The 16,819-nt window shown below is 36.2% G+C and overlaps 1 protein-coding gene across 10 annotated transcripts in view; it reads right to left on the reverse strand.

Moving 5' to 3' along the window:
• Nucleotides 1-249: 249 nt before the first annotated feature.
• The window catches only part of Chl1 (cell adhesion molecule L1 like), a 204,733-nt gene continuing 188,163 nt past the window's right edge, over nucleotides 250-16,819 (reverse strand). For 9 of the 10 annotated variants that reach the window (XM_029478803.2, XM_085840207.1, XM_029478804.2 and 6 more), the window contains 8 exons: nucleotides 15,202-15,317; nucleotides 14,828-15,032; nucleotides 14,499-14,621; nucleotides 12,513-12,692; nucleotides 9,168-9,329; nucleotides 8,336-8,467; nucleotides 6,124-6,196; nucleotides 250-834 (listed from right to left, as the gene is read on the reverse strand). In XM_029478803.2, coding sequence (XP_029334663.1) covers nucleotides 618-834; nucleotides 6,124-6,196; nucleotides 8,336-8,467; nucleotides 9,168-9,329; nucleotides 12,513-12,692; nucleotides 14,499-14,621; nucleotides 14,828-15,032; nucleotides 15,202-15,317 — 1,208 coding nt within the window. In that variant the 3' untranslated portion in view covers nucleotides 250-617. The remainder of the gene's footprint in view (nucleotides 835-6,123; nucleotides 6,197-8,335; nucleotides 8,468-9,167; nucleotides 9,330-12,512; nucleotides 12,693-14,498; nucleotides 14,622-14,827; nucleotides 15,033-15,201; nucleotides 15,318-16,819) is intronic. The other variant, XM_085840209.1, reaches the window with a different exon arrangement.

Genomic DNA, 16,819 nt, shown 5'->3' on the forward strand with positions numbered 1-16,819 from the left:
CGTAAAGATGGCCTTTCTCTGGGCAAAAAGTTAGGAGCTCAATAAATATGAGTGGTATGATCATCTAAGACTTTTGCTACTAAAATTTTAAATAATAACTTTAGACTGTATAGATTCCACGGGAGGTTTAATAAGACAATCATGTTCCTTTTTACATTTTAAATAACCAGCTTGCTTGCTTACAATCTTTAATCCTGTAGTGAATCGAATTCACTAAAACAGTTCCTCAAAACTAAGTACAATTGTGCATCCAGAGAGAAACCCACACAACTTAGCAACATCAATGCACACACACTGAACAGGAGAGCCAGGCAGGTGTGGAGGATCTGAAATGGGAACTTTGGATTCAGTCAAAGTGGATCTAAGTACAGGATTTGTTTCGTGTTCTGCATTTTGAGCACCTGAAATCAAAACCCAAAATGAAACACAAGTCTGAAGTACTTGGCATCTGATTGTTTTTTCCTTTTTCTTTTTGAAGGCAGTGCTATTTCTCTCATCAAAATTGCAGAATATCAACCTCTGGACACGCGTTTACGCTCCTGTGTAAAAGGCCTTGCTCCCCTTAAGACACTGGGGAGGTCCGGCTTAGCCACCCGTGGTGCATGAATGTGTTTTGCTTATGCCCGGAGTGGGAAGGTGGCGGTTGAACTTCCATTGCTTTCAACGGATCCCTTCTCCTTAGCTCCGGTGTACGCGCCAATAAACGATCCATCTTCGTTGAATATGGACTGGTCTCCCTCTCCATATTCCACTAAACTGTCAGCACTCTCTGTGGGCTGCATGTTCCTATTCAGGGACCGAAGGCTTCCCTTGAGAGGTTTTTCATCACTGTCGCTAGAAAAGAAAACAAGACTTCACAAGGTCTAATAGGTTCTATACTATCCAGGTTACTCATATTTACAAAAATGACAGAGACGTACAACAGAAACGACATATTCACAAATAGGTATTTAAAAAAGCCATAACCAATTTTCTTCATTCTGAGTAACTAAGGATAAACTTTTTTTTTTTACACTTGTTTCCCTTTTTCAACACCCTGATTAAATACAGTATGTTTCTCTCCCTCCCCCTGTCCCCCTCTCTCTTCCCCTTCCATCTCTCTTCCTCCCCCCCCCCCATACACACAAGTAGAAGAAGCACTTGTTGATAAGACAAAAGGCTTTGTTTCAAAGAAGAAAGGTAGCATAGATAATGGAGAGATATGAACAAAGTAATGTTTATACACACGGTACTGTGAAATAAAAATTTCTAAGTGAAAATATAAATAATTACGAATACTATTTATTAGTATCTGCTGTGTGTTTTCCTCATTACAAGAAGCAAATCTAAAGTCACTATTTTTGATAATATCTGATTTAAAAAGTCCTAAGTACCAGTTCCCAAGTGACTGTGTTTGACTGACATGCCATTGGGAGAGGGAACATTCTGAGTGTCCATATTTGACATCAGCATAACCCAGGCTATCTGTGTTGTATGGTATTAGGCTTCAGATTTAGTACACTGCAGTTCTAAAATTAAAGCAAAATTTTAAAAAAGAGGTGATACTGGTTTAGGGGACAGACAATGAGTAGCAAAGACATATATCGAAGGGCAAAGCATGCAAGAAAACTCTTGAAACAGGGAAAAGACAACAGTTTGCTGATGAGTGTAATGTTCTGGAATAAAATTCCAGAAATTATATAAGACTATAACTAAACAATGTAGACAAATGTGACCTATCCTTTCAAAAGGAGCAGCAGAGTATAGACAAGTAAGTCTAGGGGCAAGAACTAATTTCAGGAGTTTTGTTTTCTTTCTGCTTATAAGACTTCAATGATCCCTGCCCAAAGGGAGTCGAGCCATTATATAATGCTCACCCCTTAAATGTACGCCCATTCACCACAGCATACTCAATGAATATGCTAGAGCAATGATATATAAGTTCTAAGATTGAGCTATTAGTATACTATGGCCTGCAACTTGGCTACTTGCTCTGGTGTTTCTGCTCTGCCTGAAGTTAGGTCACAACAAGTACTGCAGAGACATGTCCACATGGATTGGAACTGAGGATGGCTCTGGCTTGCCAAATGAGATGTTCTTAATCCACAAGTCTGAAGGAACCAATGTTGTCAACATCAACATAAGGAAGTGTTTTCACTCTCAACCAAACCTCCAGGGGAGACCATAACTCTAATCAAAAGCTTGTCTCCTGAAGATCTTTAGCCAGAGGACCAGGGCTAGATTCATTTCACACAGGGCTTTAAAATAATACCCAATTATTATTCTAACTTTGGAGTTTCAGAAGTAACCAGGAAGCAAATTCTAATCAGTACTGAACATAATTTACAACTTCCCAAGCTAATGTCTTTTTTTCTTTTTCTGCTCTTTCCTTCCTTCTTTCTCTTCTACTCTCTTCTTTCTTTTCTTCCTTAGAGCAACCTCCATCTTTTCCTCCCACATTTCCATGATGAGAAATATAAAAGCATAAAAGAAAACATCTAACCAGCAGAGAGAGAAGCAGTGAGCATAGAGCAAAGCTGAGGTTTGGCAACGCTCAGATCTACATTAGCTACTCCAGTCCAACTACTCAAAGTACCCCACATCTCTGATCGTGCAGACAGATTCAGAGATGAATTAAGGAGAGGTAGATTTTTTTTTAATTTCGTAGACATTGTCATATCATATCTATCAATATCAATGCACGTCAGAAATTTAGAATAACTTCCCTGGTGACAACAGAAAGATTAGGGACAACCTGATTTAAAGAATGATGACAACCCAAGAAAGAAAAGCAAATGAAGAAAAATAGGGCATAGTAGAGATGTCTAACTGAAGAATTGGGAATTACAATCCCACCTCAAGTGCTGGTTTTGTAGGTAACTTCTTGTCATGTTTCCCCTGTTGATAACCTTCTCTATACTCATATATTGAGTAATGTTCTGCCAAGCAGTTATCAGTGATTTTATGTTTTAAGTACTAATTTATCTCTTAGATGGTTCTTTTCCCGGAATCCTTGTCATACAGAAATACTCATTTACTTTTTAGTTCTTGAATTTTAATTGATTAATCAATGTTATTTGAACATGGTTGAGGTTTTTGTTTTGTTTTGTTTTAAGTCTAGGTTCATAAATAGAATTGGGTTTGTGTTGGGGGTTGGTCTGGTGCTGTGTATTCAAATGCTAAATTCAGAATCCCAGGATATGGTTGTCCAGATGGGTGAAATCTCACATACATCAGCCTCTGTTGTGTAAGCTTTGCTCCCCAATTTACAGATATTGGTTAAATAAAAGTAGCTACAGCCAATTACTGAGGAGAATAGAGGTAGGTGGGGCTCCAATTACTGGGCTGGGGGTTGCAAGTAGGGAACATGAGAGGAAGAATGAGAAAGGATGAAGGAGGGAGAAGGAGAGAGAAGATGGAGAGAATTGGAGATCTCTATTAGACAGATGGACCTGAGCACACAGCTGAGTGAAATGGCCCCTGAGGAAAACTGATGGAGCAAAAACAACCACAGAGAGACTGAAACAGCAAGTATTTGGGGAACACAGCTGGGAATTAGTCAGTGTAGCATATTAAAATACAGATTATGGGTAATTCACCCAGTAATTGTACTAAAGCTGATTAAATAAATCTAGTAGTCTCAGTCCCTTATTTATGAGCTAACTGGGGATAGAGCTAAATATTTACTTTTAAAAACTCATTTACAGGTTTGGAACCTTTTAGTTTTATAAATATGAATGGCAGTATTATACTCTATCTGTGGATGCAAACTTAGAATGATCACGTTTATAATAGCAACACTAAGAGTGGATTTAAAACGTTTTTGCTTTTTAGCTTATAAGAACCTAATATGTGACAAGTGTTTTGCTCTGAGCTTCAGCTAAAGAATTTTGATGCTGTTATCCAGACTGTGGTCCACACCTCAGCCCTGTACATAATAATTCAGTTCTTACAAAAATAGATACCAGTAGACAGAAAGAAAACAAAAACAAAAACAAAACAAAGAGGAAAGCAAAGAAGGAATGAACAAGACCAAAGTGTGGACACTTTGCCCCTTCTTAGAATTGGGAAGAAAACACCCGTGGAAGGAGTTACAGAGATAAAGTTTGGAGCTGAGACGAAAGGATGGACCATCTAGAAACTGCCATATCCGGGGATCCATCCCATAATCAGCTTCCAAACGCTCACACCATTGCATACACTAGCAAGATTTTGCTGAAAGGACCCAGATATAGCTGTCTCTTGTGAGATTATGCTGGGGCCTAGCAAACAAGGAAGTGCATGCTCACAGTCAGCTATTGGATGGATCACAGGGCCCCCAATGGAGGAGCTAGAGAAAGTAACCAAGGAGCTAAAGGGATCTGCAACCCTATAGGTGGAACAACACTATGAACTAACCAGTACCCCCCTGGAGCTCGTGTCTCTAGCTGCATATGTATCAGAAGATGGCCTAGTCAGCCATCAATGGAAAGAGAGGTCCATTGGTTGTGCAAACTTTATATGCCTCAGTACAGGGGAACGCCAGGGCCAAGAAGTGGGAGTGGGTGGGTGGGGGAGTGTGTGGGGGAGCGTGTGGGGGACTTTTGGTATAGCATTGGAAATGTAAATGAAATAAATACCTAATAAAAAAAGAATGAATGAATGAACAAAAGACAAATAGAAGGATGGAACAAAGGGAGAAAGGGAGAAAGGAAGGGAGGGGAGGAGGATAGGAGGGGGAGAGAGAGAAAGGCAGGCAGGTAGGAGTGGGGTTAGAAAGGGGAGATATTTTGGTAAAGTATCCTTTATAAATTCAGTGTAGTGTAGTTTCTCTACTTCATGTATGAGCAAAGCATTTTCTTTTTTTTTTTTTTTCTTTATTTACATTTCAAATGTTTTCTAACACCAAATGGATTTAACTGAAATTTATACAACATGCCATCCTAAAACAAAAGAATATACCCAAAAGCAGTACATGGCAGAAAATAATCAAACTCAAGAACTATACAGAGAATCAACCAAACCAGGAACTGGTTCTTTGAGAAAATCAACAAGATAGATAAACACTTGTCCAGACTAATCAGAGGGCACAGAGACAGTATCCAGATTAACAAAATCAGAAATGAAAAGGGAGCTATAACAAGGGAAACTGAGTTTCAAAAACATCATCAAATCCTACTACAAAAGCCTACATTCAACAAAACTGGAAAATCTGGATGAAATGGACACTTTTCTAGACAGATACCAAATACCAAAGTCAAATAATGATCAGATAAACCACCTAAACAGTCCCATAAGCCTAAAAAAAAAAATAGAAGCACTCATTAAAAGTCTCCCAATTAAAAAAAAAAGAAGCCCAGGACCAGATGGATTTAGTGCAGAATTCTATCAGACCTTCAAAGAACACTTAATACCAATACTCTTCAAAGTATTCCACAAAATATAAACAGATGGAACACTACCCAATTCACTCTATGAAGCCACAGTTATGATGATACCAAAACCATACAAAGACCCAACAAAAAGAGAACTTTAGACCAATTTTCCTTATGAATATCAATGTAAAAATGATCAATAAAATTCTTGCAAACCAAATCCAAGAACACATCAAAACGATCATTCACCAAGATCAAGTAGGCTTCATCCCAGGGATGCAGGATGGTTCAATATATGGAAATCCATCAACATAATCCACTACATAAACTCAAAGGAAAAAAAATGCATTATCATCTCCTTTAGATGTTGAAGAAACATTTGAAAAAATTCAACATCCCTTTATGTTAAAAATCTTAGAAAGATCAGGACTTCTAGGTCCATCGCTAAACATAGTGAAAGCAATATACAATAAATCAGTAGGCCAACATAAAACTAAATGGAGAGAAACTCGAAGCCATCCCACTAAAATCAGGAATTAGACAAGGCTGCTCACTTTCTTCCTATTTATTTAATATAGTACTTGAAGTTTTAGCTAGAGTAATTAGACAACAAAAGGAGGTGAAAGGGATACAAATTGGAAAGGAAGAAGTCAAAATACCACTATTTGCAGATGGTATTAGAGTATACTTAAGTGACCCCACAAGTTACCAGAGAGCAAAGCATTTTCTCCACTTGACAAACATGATGAAAATGTTCCAAACTGATAACAACATATAAATCTACACCTACCTGTATTCACCAAAAGTTTCATCTTTTGCTGACTGAACTTCTGGATCTGGGTGTAAATCTTCCTTTTCTTTTACTGAAAAAAAAAAAAAAGTTTAAAGTCGCCTAACATCATCCAAAGACATTGTAAAGACATGACAGCATGGTTGCTGAAAGGTGCATAGTCAAAACACATTGTCCAAAAATTTTATACCAGTAATACTAGTTTTCTGAGCCATATGTTTAACATGTAAGTTACTTTTAATTGAAACAGAAAAGATAAGGGATTTTCAGGGTTCTAGTTTTTAGATGGTTGTGTCAATCTTTCATGTCATTTCTCCATATCAAATGGGTACTTACATTACTGAAAGCATCCAGATTAGATCATTCTGTCTATGAACACAAACTACTCAATATTCATTTTTCTCCAACTATATGAGGCTCCTAAGTGATCTATGACATGAAAACCAGTTTGCCTCCTCCCCCAAAATGAATCATTCGGTGTTCTGCATCAATATTTTAACTACTTCAATAATCAAAATAATCAAGGATACCACAGCATTATACATAATTATTTGAGCAATTGTAGGGATTGTTCAGTTGGATAAAGTATCTGTCAAACAATTATAAGGATCTATGCTGTATCCAATTAACCACATGAAAAAGCCAAACTTGATGAAAACCAGCCACAATCTCATCTCTATGGAGATGGAAACACAAAGATTATAAATTTATTTGAAACACTGAGAACCAAATGGGTTCTTGATTCTCTTATCTTTAAAAACTCAACCAAGCAAATCCCTTTCAAGATGCTTTTGACCACTGCTTTCACTTAGCTGTTCTCCAATATGAAAAGTTGTTTGTTTTGTTTTAAAAGGCATGGATTTTAGGAGGGCTTCAGACCATATATAGGTTCATACTTCATAAACAGTTATTTTTTTTAAGGATAGACAAAGAGGAATGTTGTATCTCTTCAAAGATTCTGATGAATGACCAGGAATAGCCATTATACTCATTCCAAACATAATTAACCTATGTTCAGATTTCAAAGAGAAATTGAAATGTAAAATTGTGTTATTTTATGTTGTATTGTATGAAAAACTTTAAGTCACATTCTAAATGGTTTTATGTATACGATAGATTCTCAGTAAATATTTGCTTGGTGGACCATAGCCAATAAGGAACAGTTCCTAGATTTGAATACTGTAAAATGAGAGATGCAGGTGTTCCATCTTCCTCTCCATGTAAAAGCACAATGACCAGGAAATAAAACCAGTAAAAATGCTCATTAAAATACAAGTTGAATGTAATTAAGATAAAAAATAAGTTAACAACTGGGATGATTTTTATTTTTATGTAAGGGACCTTCAATCCAACAGATAGTGCACTCAATAGAGGTTGCCCTGTATAGAAATGAGAAATGAACCCCTGGCCATGGTAAACACGAACCAACCTGGGTACTGAAGGCAGTTCTCTCAAAACGTAATAGCACAGAACACCAGAGCCATGTGTAGAGCTATAGAAGCAGAAGTATACTTCATAGAAATGAGCTCCTTCTTACGGTATTAAAACGTACATGTGACTCAGCAATATATGTTCAGGATAGCTCATATATTTATAAAGAGAAAACATAGGTTTGTAAGAATTATGATCCTTAGGAGCCTATTTTAACTATTTTATATTTAAGATTGATTTGATTTGATTTATCTGTGTGTGTTTGGGTGAGCGCAGATACCTGAGGAGACCAGAGGCATCAGATCCCCCAGAAGCTGGAGTTACACGCTATTATGAACTGCTTAGTATGGTTTGTGGAAATGAACCTCAAGACCTCAAATACACACACTAAATGACTGAGCCATAAACATAGCCATTGTAGTCCCTTTGGCATTCTAAGAATGGCCACATATAGTAGTGCAGACCTTTAATCTTAGCATTTGGAAGGTAGAGGCACAGATGGCTCTCTGTGAGTTTGAAACCACCCTATTCTACCTAGTGAGTTTTAGGACAGCCAGCTTTAATAGAGAATCATTCTTTCAAATAAATAATCACAGATATTTAACATTATGGACTATGCATAATTTCTTTGTTTGGTTAATTAAAATATTTCTCTTCAATAGATTTCATATATAATGTACTATATAAAGTTCTACCTGTGTAACTTTTATGAAAGCTTCCAAAGAATGATTCCCAGTCTACGAAACTCAAAGTTGAAAATCACATTAAGCCATAGTGTTACCTGAATACTTTCCACCTCTGTTCCTCTTCACAAAGCAAATAGTTAACAATATCAGTGTAAGAAGAGCAATTGCACACATCAGTCCAATAAACCAGCCTTGAGTGGAGATGTCATCATATAAGCCAGCGTACTCTGTTGTACAGAGAGAAGGCACAACGTTGACCTCTAGAATCAGTCTATGGTATTACATTTACACTGGGGCACAATCAGCTATTATTTTTCAATAATAAGTAAATAGATAGATAGATAGATAGATAGATAGATAGATAGATAGATAGATAGATAGATAGATAGATAGATAGACAATCTTTTCTTTGAGCCCATTGGAAATACAATAATCTGAAGGGCATTTTGTTGGGACACACTAAGAAATTATTCCTTCCTTCCTAAGAAAGAGGCTTTCTCCAGTTGCATTTAGCTTTGAAGATGAGAATCAGAAAGGACAGTCAAGTTAAATGCAGAAGCAGCAGCAAGCAATCCACAGCACAAGCTGCCTGAGTTGCAAGCAGATCATCATGGCGCCTCTGTGACCTTTAGTTTGCTTCGGCTTTTTCTTTTAGTTTCTGTTATTAGCAGGTGTTAATTAGCAGGAAATGCTTTCAGGTGACTACACAGGCATACCCAGTAAGGAAAACATGGGGTCATTTTGACTTAATTTCACTTTGGTTATCTGAAAAGGCTGTGTATGCCAACAAAAAACTGAAATTATGCCCTTTATCTTTAGTGTACTTTATACACTTATCTTTTAATATAACATCATATATATGTAAATTTAAACCATAGGACATGGCGAATTGCCTAAGACTACTGTCCATACAATTTCATTTCTCACCTCTCCCTCTTGTCTCAATTACATCTTGAAAAATGCTATCGTTATCACCCCAATTCTTAGTCATTAGGTGAACAATATGTTCCGCTCCCGGCACAAGTACCTCTACAGGGTGAATCTTTTGGGTAAGATTTACTCCTTCTGTTATCTTCCTGATACCTTTACCTAAGAAAGGTACACAGTTAAATCATGTGAATCTCAATCACTGAAAAGCAGGAGAGAAATGTATAAAAACCTATATATATATATATATCATTTTTTTGAGATGAAGAAAAAATTCATTTTGTAATTTTCTATTTTAAATAGCTCTTGAATTATTGATGGATCCAGAAAATAACATTTCAAGATTATTCTCTTAAAATGTTGAAAATGAATGAATGCAATGACGTCAGCTCATGGGCACTGCTGATAAAATGGTACTATAAATCTGCCTAGTCATGTGAATGGCTCAATACCAAGCACAGACTAAAAAACAAAACAAAACAAAACAACAAAAGCTTTCAATAAAATTTTGTATTGTTTGAATTTTTCACAGCTAGTGAAAAGTTGACTGCAGCTTCTTTGGCTCATGATTACAAATAACATCATGATTTTCACTGTATTTTCATTAAATACATAAACACATTGTTGCCTTGGTCTGCTTTTGTTCTGGCAAGATGGCGTCACAATGTGTGTATATAAAAGTACTTTAGGATCTTCAGCTAGATTTATAGTGCAGGTTTATAGGCACATTTAAATGGAATGGTCTCACTGAGATTTGAAACATTTATAAAAATGAATAATTTTTCCAGAGTAATTATCCATTATATGTCAAGAACTTAATCATGAACCCCAGAGTAACAGATAAAAATGAGCCCAGTTTAATTAATATACATTAATTTCTGATCCTGCAATTATGGGCACTGAATGCATATTTCTCTATGAAATCAACTCAACATAAAAAATGCAAATTGGTAAATGTTTACAATTTACAGATGAAATGAAATAAGACCTCTAAGAAGAATATATTGTATAATAGATGATGAAATTCTGTGTTAAGTGGGCATAGGACACTACAATACTTGGTCATATCTTTTTATCACAGAATACAACCTAGGTACATGGTTACTGAACAACAATGGATTTCACTTAAGAGGATGGCACAGAAGAAATAAAGCCAGTTACACAGAGGAGCCAAGCCTTTAGAATGAATTACCAGAACAGAATGGAGTTAATTCTTAATTGAAAACCCAGAAATATTAGTATATCACTTAGTGCAAGCTTTTAAAGAACAGAAACACAAGTGATATCTTCAAACCAGAATTGATGCCAAAGCATATTCTAACTCCACCCTTTCCTCTTTGATTAGGGAACCACCTTCAAACTGGAGCGATAACCAGAAAACGAATGTCCAAGTATTAAAGCACAAACTTTCAATACCACAGTCTTGCAATATGCTCCCTAATCAAAGGGAGGAGAAGAAATATTTACTGTAACAGATTCAATAGATCCTAATTTTAAAAGTTATGATTATTAGCATTCTTAGTGCAGCTGAGACATCTCTCCTCTGTAGAACTGTATACTATTCAAAGATTATGTTGATGTTTAGTGGGAAAGCAATTATAATTCACAGCATGGCAAGATATGTCTACAAAAGAGAAATCAGTATCAACAGGGGAAAGGACAATAGCTGGAATACTGAAAATGCAGATCCCTGGAAAAGAACACAAACACCTTAGTATGGCACATTTTTTTAACAACCAAAATAGGATAGTGAAGAAATATGCCTTTATACACCGAAGATTGTCATTTCTAACTGCAGTATGCAACAAGGATGTAGCATCGGTATGAAGCCACCTATCAAGAGTTACTCTCTCCAAATAATTTTGTCAAGCATGAATGCAAGCCTTGTTTTCCTAATGTATATAGTAGAATGCAGAACTAAGGCATTTCTGTGGACATATTTTTCATTCTTCAAATTGTCAAGAATGAAGTCAACATTTCTCCTGATCAATTGTTGTTTCTATCAAAAAACAGCCATCTCTATAGCTTGACATCTGGCATGAACAAGATGGAAGTTGTCTATTTAGACCACTACTCTTGGCCCTACTGTGAGAATTGAACATTTGACACCAGTTTACACCCCTGAGAAAAATTCTTCTTTAGTGACTAGACCATTGTCACCAGCTTGAAATCTAACATTTTCGATAGATAAGTGAGCACATCATTATATTTGGGGTTTGACTTATCTTCAATTCATGAGCTTGGGAGACATGCTACTCGAATACTCTTCCTATATAAACATCTTTAAGGTTAGAGTAGAAACCACAGACCCCAAGTTTTGTAAATAGGATGAGAACAATAACAGGGAGAAACTGGTAGTAAAGTTCAGAGTTTAACCATCCGTTCAGTAACATAACGAATGACAGTGATTCACACATTTGAGTGAATCGCGATGTGTCATTAATAAATGATGCACAATTTGATGTTCTTCCTCAGTTGTCTCCTATTCCTGGTATGTCTTCTATAGATTTAATTGCATTTCCAATCTACAGTTCAGAAAACAACTCAGAACAGAATTATTTTTGCCATATACTATGTGTGAATGCATGATTTTGTATCCCTTATTACTATTTTCCAATTACCCCTTTCTCTTCTCACAAATCCTATGTTTGACAACTTAAACCCCACACAAGTCTCACTTTCTTAACTTTATGCAAATATCAGTTATTAAACACATTTTGCTTTGCTACTTCATCTCCTATTTCAATCATGATGCACTGTGGATATTATAGGTCAGCAAGAAAAATCCTAAAATTGTCATTGGAGAAATAATTTTCTCCAATCTATATTGTTACAATATATATTGTTCAAGGTATATTGTTACAATATAGGGAAATATAGAAACACATAATTTAATTATAGCTGTACCACATATGAGACCACAGACTGGTAAGTCATTTTTAATTGTTACTTAGCTGGAATCACCAACACAGTAAAATTAAACTTGATAAATGAATTCATGTACTATGGGTCAAGTCATGGAAATAGTAAATTTTAGCTCCTTTACTGTAAAATATATACCAAAAAAATTGAGATCAAAATATTCTCCAAAGAAACTATCCTTCTGACTTGGTGAGAAACTTATATCTCTGGCATTTTTACACACTGAGCTATGTATGGTTTAGTTATTCAGAAACCCACGCATGTGAACTTTACAAGCAAGATCAGGACATTCTGTGTCTGTTTCAGTGGTACAGAAAGGGTCAGATAGGTCTGTGTCTATCATTTGTAATTTACGGAGATGTGGTTCCTGCACTTCACTGTGACTGTGGGAATGCACAGAATGCAGAAGAGCCATACACTTACTCCCTTCTCCTAGGGTGGCACCTTCTTCACTTATTGGCTTTCCACAGCCTCTTGAGGTGCACGCCCTCAGGTAGAATTTGTATTTCGTTGTTGCATTGAGGTTGGAGAGATGCCAGCTGGATTTAGATGGAGTAGTAACGTTGATTTCATTTAACTCTCCAAGCTCGTAGGTGTCATTTACTGAAGAAATAAGCATGAAATTAGTTATTCAAGGTTCTTCACAATCGAAGTTACAGTGCATTGTAGTTTTGTTTCTATTAAGTGAAAAAGTTGCTATCGTTATTCATCACTATCAACTCTTTCTAGGTACACAGGATTATTATCAATATATTGTCTAAGATAGTACTAGGTTATAGCAATGGTAAACCCCTTTTCAGAATGAGACTCAGTGGCTGGTAAGCTAGGACTTTAAACTAAACTGTAGCCATTTGACTCTGAATCACCATGTGAAAATGGAGACAATGACTTTACCAATTCATTATGTATGTTAGACATTTTTCCATTACTGAATATTCACTCGATTCTTAATATAAATTCTTTCCATTTGTATTGTTGTTTGAGATAATGAACAATAAAGCGCAATGATGGTTTTATGTTTTCTAGGGTTTCTCATTTAAGATGTGGGTTCAGGTGAGAATAGATGCTCCTGGATTGGTGACAAAATTATTCTGCATCCTTAGTGCATGGGAGGCACCATAAATAAAAATGCACATTGATATTCCCAGTTTCCTGAGTGTAAGATAGCAAGGCAATACACTATGGAATCTTGGTCACAGAATTTCATTATGTTCGACTGACTAGATGCTGTGATGTGCTGTTACTGCATTGCTCCACCAGAGTACAGAACTACATACTGGTGACTTAGGAGAATATTAAAATAAAAAAAAAATATTGTGTGATCCCAGGACCAATATAGGATCTTACCATTTCTCTTGGATGCCCCCACCCCCAAAGAATTGTTGGTAATACTCTACTACTGAGGACATCTAAAATTTTTACCATGAGCCATGGAAAAAAAAATCAAGCTGGAAGTGATCCAGAAGCTTTCCCTCTGGTGGTTAAGTTTCACAGTACCTGAAAGTACTACACCACATGCTTGAGGAGAAAATCCATCAGAATTCTTATCAAGTTATGAGCCCAGCAAACTATAGTAACACACTAGGGCCATGATGAGGTTGGCTTTTGTGACTAGGACAGACTGACTGAATGGCTGTAGTTCCAATGTGTGGGCAGTATACCAGTCCATGACCATAAAGTCTTATTGGTGAACTGTGACTAAAGCTATCATTTTAATTATGCTTACAACGGAAGACTGTTAACAGGTCGGAGATGTGGAGATGTGAGGACTACAAATGTCCTACATTTATCCAACCATTTTCCATCTAAGGATACAGAAGCTTGCATGAGACAGTTACCTGAGTCGCTCAATATGATCTGCCTGACTGGCAAGATATCAATAAGGGTTCTTCACAGATAAATATACTTCTGCTTGAGATTGTAATCATTCATTCACCATGGGAAAGTAAGTCTTATTATGGAGGTACCTGTTCTTTGAATTTCTGTTACATTACTTACTAACTTTGACCTCTGGCATGATCCATTAATTGCTAGAGCTACTTACAGATAGATGGTAAATATTATTTCCCTAGTATTCACTGTTTATAAAATAGAAGTCCATGGACCTTCTGTAAATATAAACTGTAAACACTTAATATCATGAGAAACCTGTGGTCCCTGCTGGCTTAGTTCTTATTTGCTATTCTTGTTAGGAAACAGATACATGGAATAATAATTAGATGGGTGTGCATAATCATGTTCCAATAAAATAGGAATTTATTCTTGAAACACACAGAGGCTTCAGTTTATATCTGAGGCACATTACTGATCCCTGTGCTATAAGGAATAGTGGTCATTATGAAGCATGCTAATTCCTCAAATAAAAACTGAACCATGTGTAGGTTAATTCCAGTTCAAATCTGTACTTACTTATCTGGTACTGTAAGAGATAACCAGTTAAATTTCCATTTAGTTTCTTAGGAAGGCCCCAGGATAAGGTGGCAGTGTCTTTATCAACTTTGATGACCTTGAGAAAACTTGGTTGTTCAGGTACTAGAAAACACAAGACCATATATAGATACTTATAAACTAATAAATCCCAGAAAATCAAACAAAATCTCCCCATGAGATCATACATTTATAGAAATTCAGATGTGAACTTTTATGAGTTGCACATTAACTTTCAAAAATTAAGGGACTGTTTAACATAGTCATTAAGTAATTTGCATAAGTGGCAGCTTCGATATTTATTCTCTCACCTCCTTCTGGTGTCTGAAATATATAAGGCTCGCTCTCTGGACCAGCTCCTTTGGAGTTATAGGCTAAGACTGTTAAGTGAAATTCACTAAAGGGGTCTAGGGAAGGAACCATTCCAGAGTTTCGCTGTCCTGAAAACCTTAGAATGTTTACTTCTTTGGGATGTGTCCTTCCATCCAACAGGCTTTTGGTTTTCCACCAATTTATCTGCAATGAAAAGGCAAACCCTTTAACACAACAACTATGACACCAGAGGCTCAGTTGACCTCTTGAAACCAGTTTAAAATCTCAGGCAAGAAACAAATGAAATAGTATGAATTAGGAAGTAAAAACAAAACAAAAAAAATATTTTTTAAAAAATCAACCTAGTACCCACCTGGTACCCTCTTAGAAGTCCGTGTACTGTTTCCTTAGGAATTGATGACCAGGTAACTTTAACTAATGTACTGTTCATAACATCCACACGGTGGATCACAGGAGCTGTACTAGGATCTGTAAAGCATTTAAGATTGATTAGCCTCCAATGACTTGCATGCAATCCTGATATAATCTCTTTCCCAAAGTGACCCTCAGATCCCGAGGAAATCATGTGTGTACTGTAGGTTTCAAATAATATCAGAGGACTTTCGTGGCCCACAGGAATTACTAAATCCTATTGGGAAAAGGTAGCAGGAATAAGGACAAAAGCAAATAGAAATTTAAAGCCATGTCCACTGGAATGGTCTTTGAGTAAAAAAAAAATCAGCTTCAGTAACATAAAGAAATTATTTCAGAATTAGGTTAATATTAATATTGTACTGGTCAGATTTTGAGGTATTTATGTATTTGTTTAGTCAACTTGAAGTGGTTCAGGGTCATCCCATCTGAGAAAAAATGCCTTTTGGCAAATCTGTAGTGCAATTTCTTAGATTCATTTTCTGATCTTGGTAAGCCTCACCCACAGTGGGTGCTACCTCCCCTGTGTTCATGGGTTTGTACAACCCCTGGATTGTACAAAAAAAAGCAGGTTGAGGAAGCCAAGAGCACAAGCCAGTAGGCAGCACTACTTCATGGCCTCTACAATAATTCTTGCCCCTAGGTTATTGAGTTCCTAACTTGATGTTCTTCAGTGATAGACTATGAGTTGTAGGCTGAAATGAACCCTTTCCTACCCACATTGTTTTTGATAATGATATTTATCATAGCAAAGGAAATACAGCTAGGATAATAGTCAACATTAATTGAGCATATACTATGCTTTAACTACTTAGAGAAACTCTACCAGGATCAACTCATATGCACTTTAGCACATCCTGATGAGATCAGCATTGCCATTTTTTTCTACAGAACTGAGATTTCTAAAAAGGAGATATCAAGAATTATTGCTCAGAAATTATGTTCTTCGTGTCCTTTTATTTGAGTACAGTAATTTAAAGACTGGTAGAATGAGAGATTATTTGTCATTATTCAAAAACATGAATCTGGATGCAAGAAGAAAATAAGAGTATGTCCTAGTGTTCAAAGTTGCGCAGTGCAGTCCTTTTTTTTTTTTTTAAGTGTAATTGCAGCAGTTCTTATGCTATTAGTTCTTAACAATATAACCTCATGTCAGCTCCTTGAATACTGTGCATATGGTTAGAATTTCATGTTCAAATCTGAGTGTGTATCTTATCTGTATTAGGAAGTCTCCAGGCATGTAAATGATGCTCTGGGAACTGTAGTAAGATATTACTAAGAAGTCCTTGACATGCTATGTAAATCTAAAACTTGATATGTAAATCTTGAAAACTCCATTAGGATTATGTTTCTTCCTTGGGTCTTGTGATGAAAGTAACAGGTTCTTGATTTTTCAAAGTACGAAAAACTTTAACAGGTTCTTTGATAAGGCTGAATCTTTAAAAACATTTATTTTGTTGTTATGATTTGGGCTTTTTGCTTTGTTTTTACAATTTTTTTGACACTGAATTTGTCATGTACCCAAAGATGACCTTAATCTGCCAATCCTCCAGCCCGTA

The sequence above is a fragment of the Mus caroli genome, unplaced genomic scaffold (genome assembly GCF_978045245.1).
Source record: "Mus caroli unplaced genomic scaffold, Mus_caroli_1 scaffold_7, whole genome shotgun sequence".
Lineage (NCBI taxonomy): Eukaryota > Metazoa > Chordata > Mammalia > Rodentia > Muridae > Mus > Mus caroli.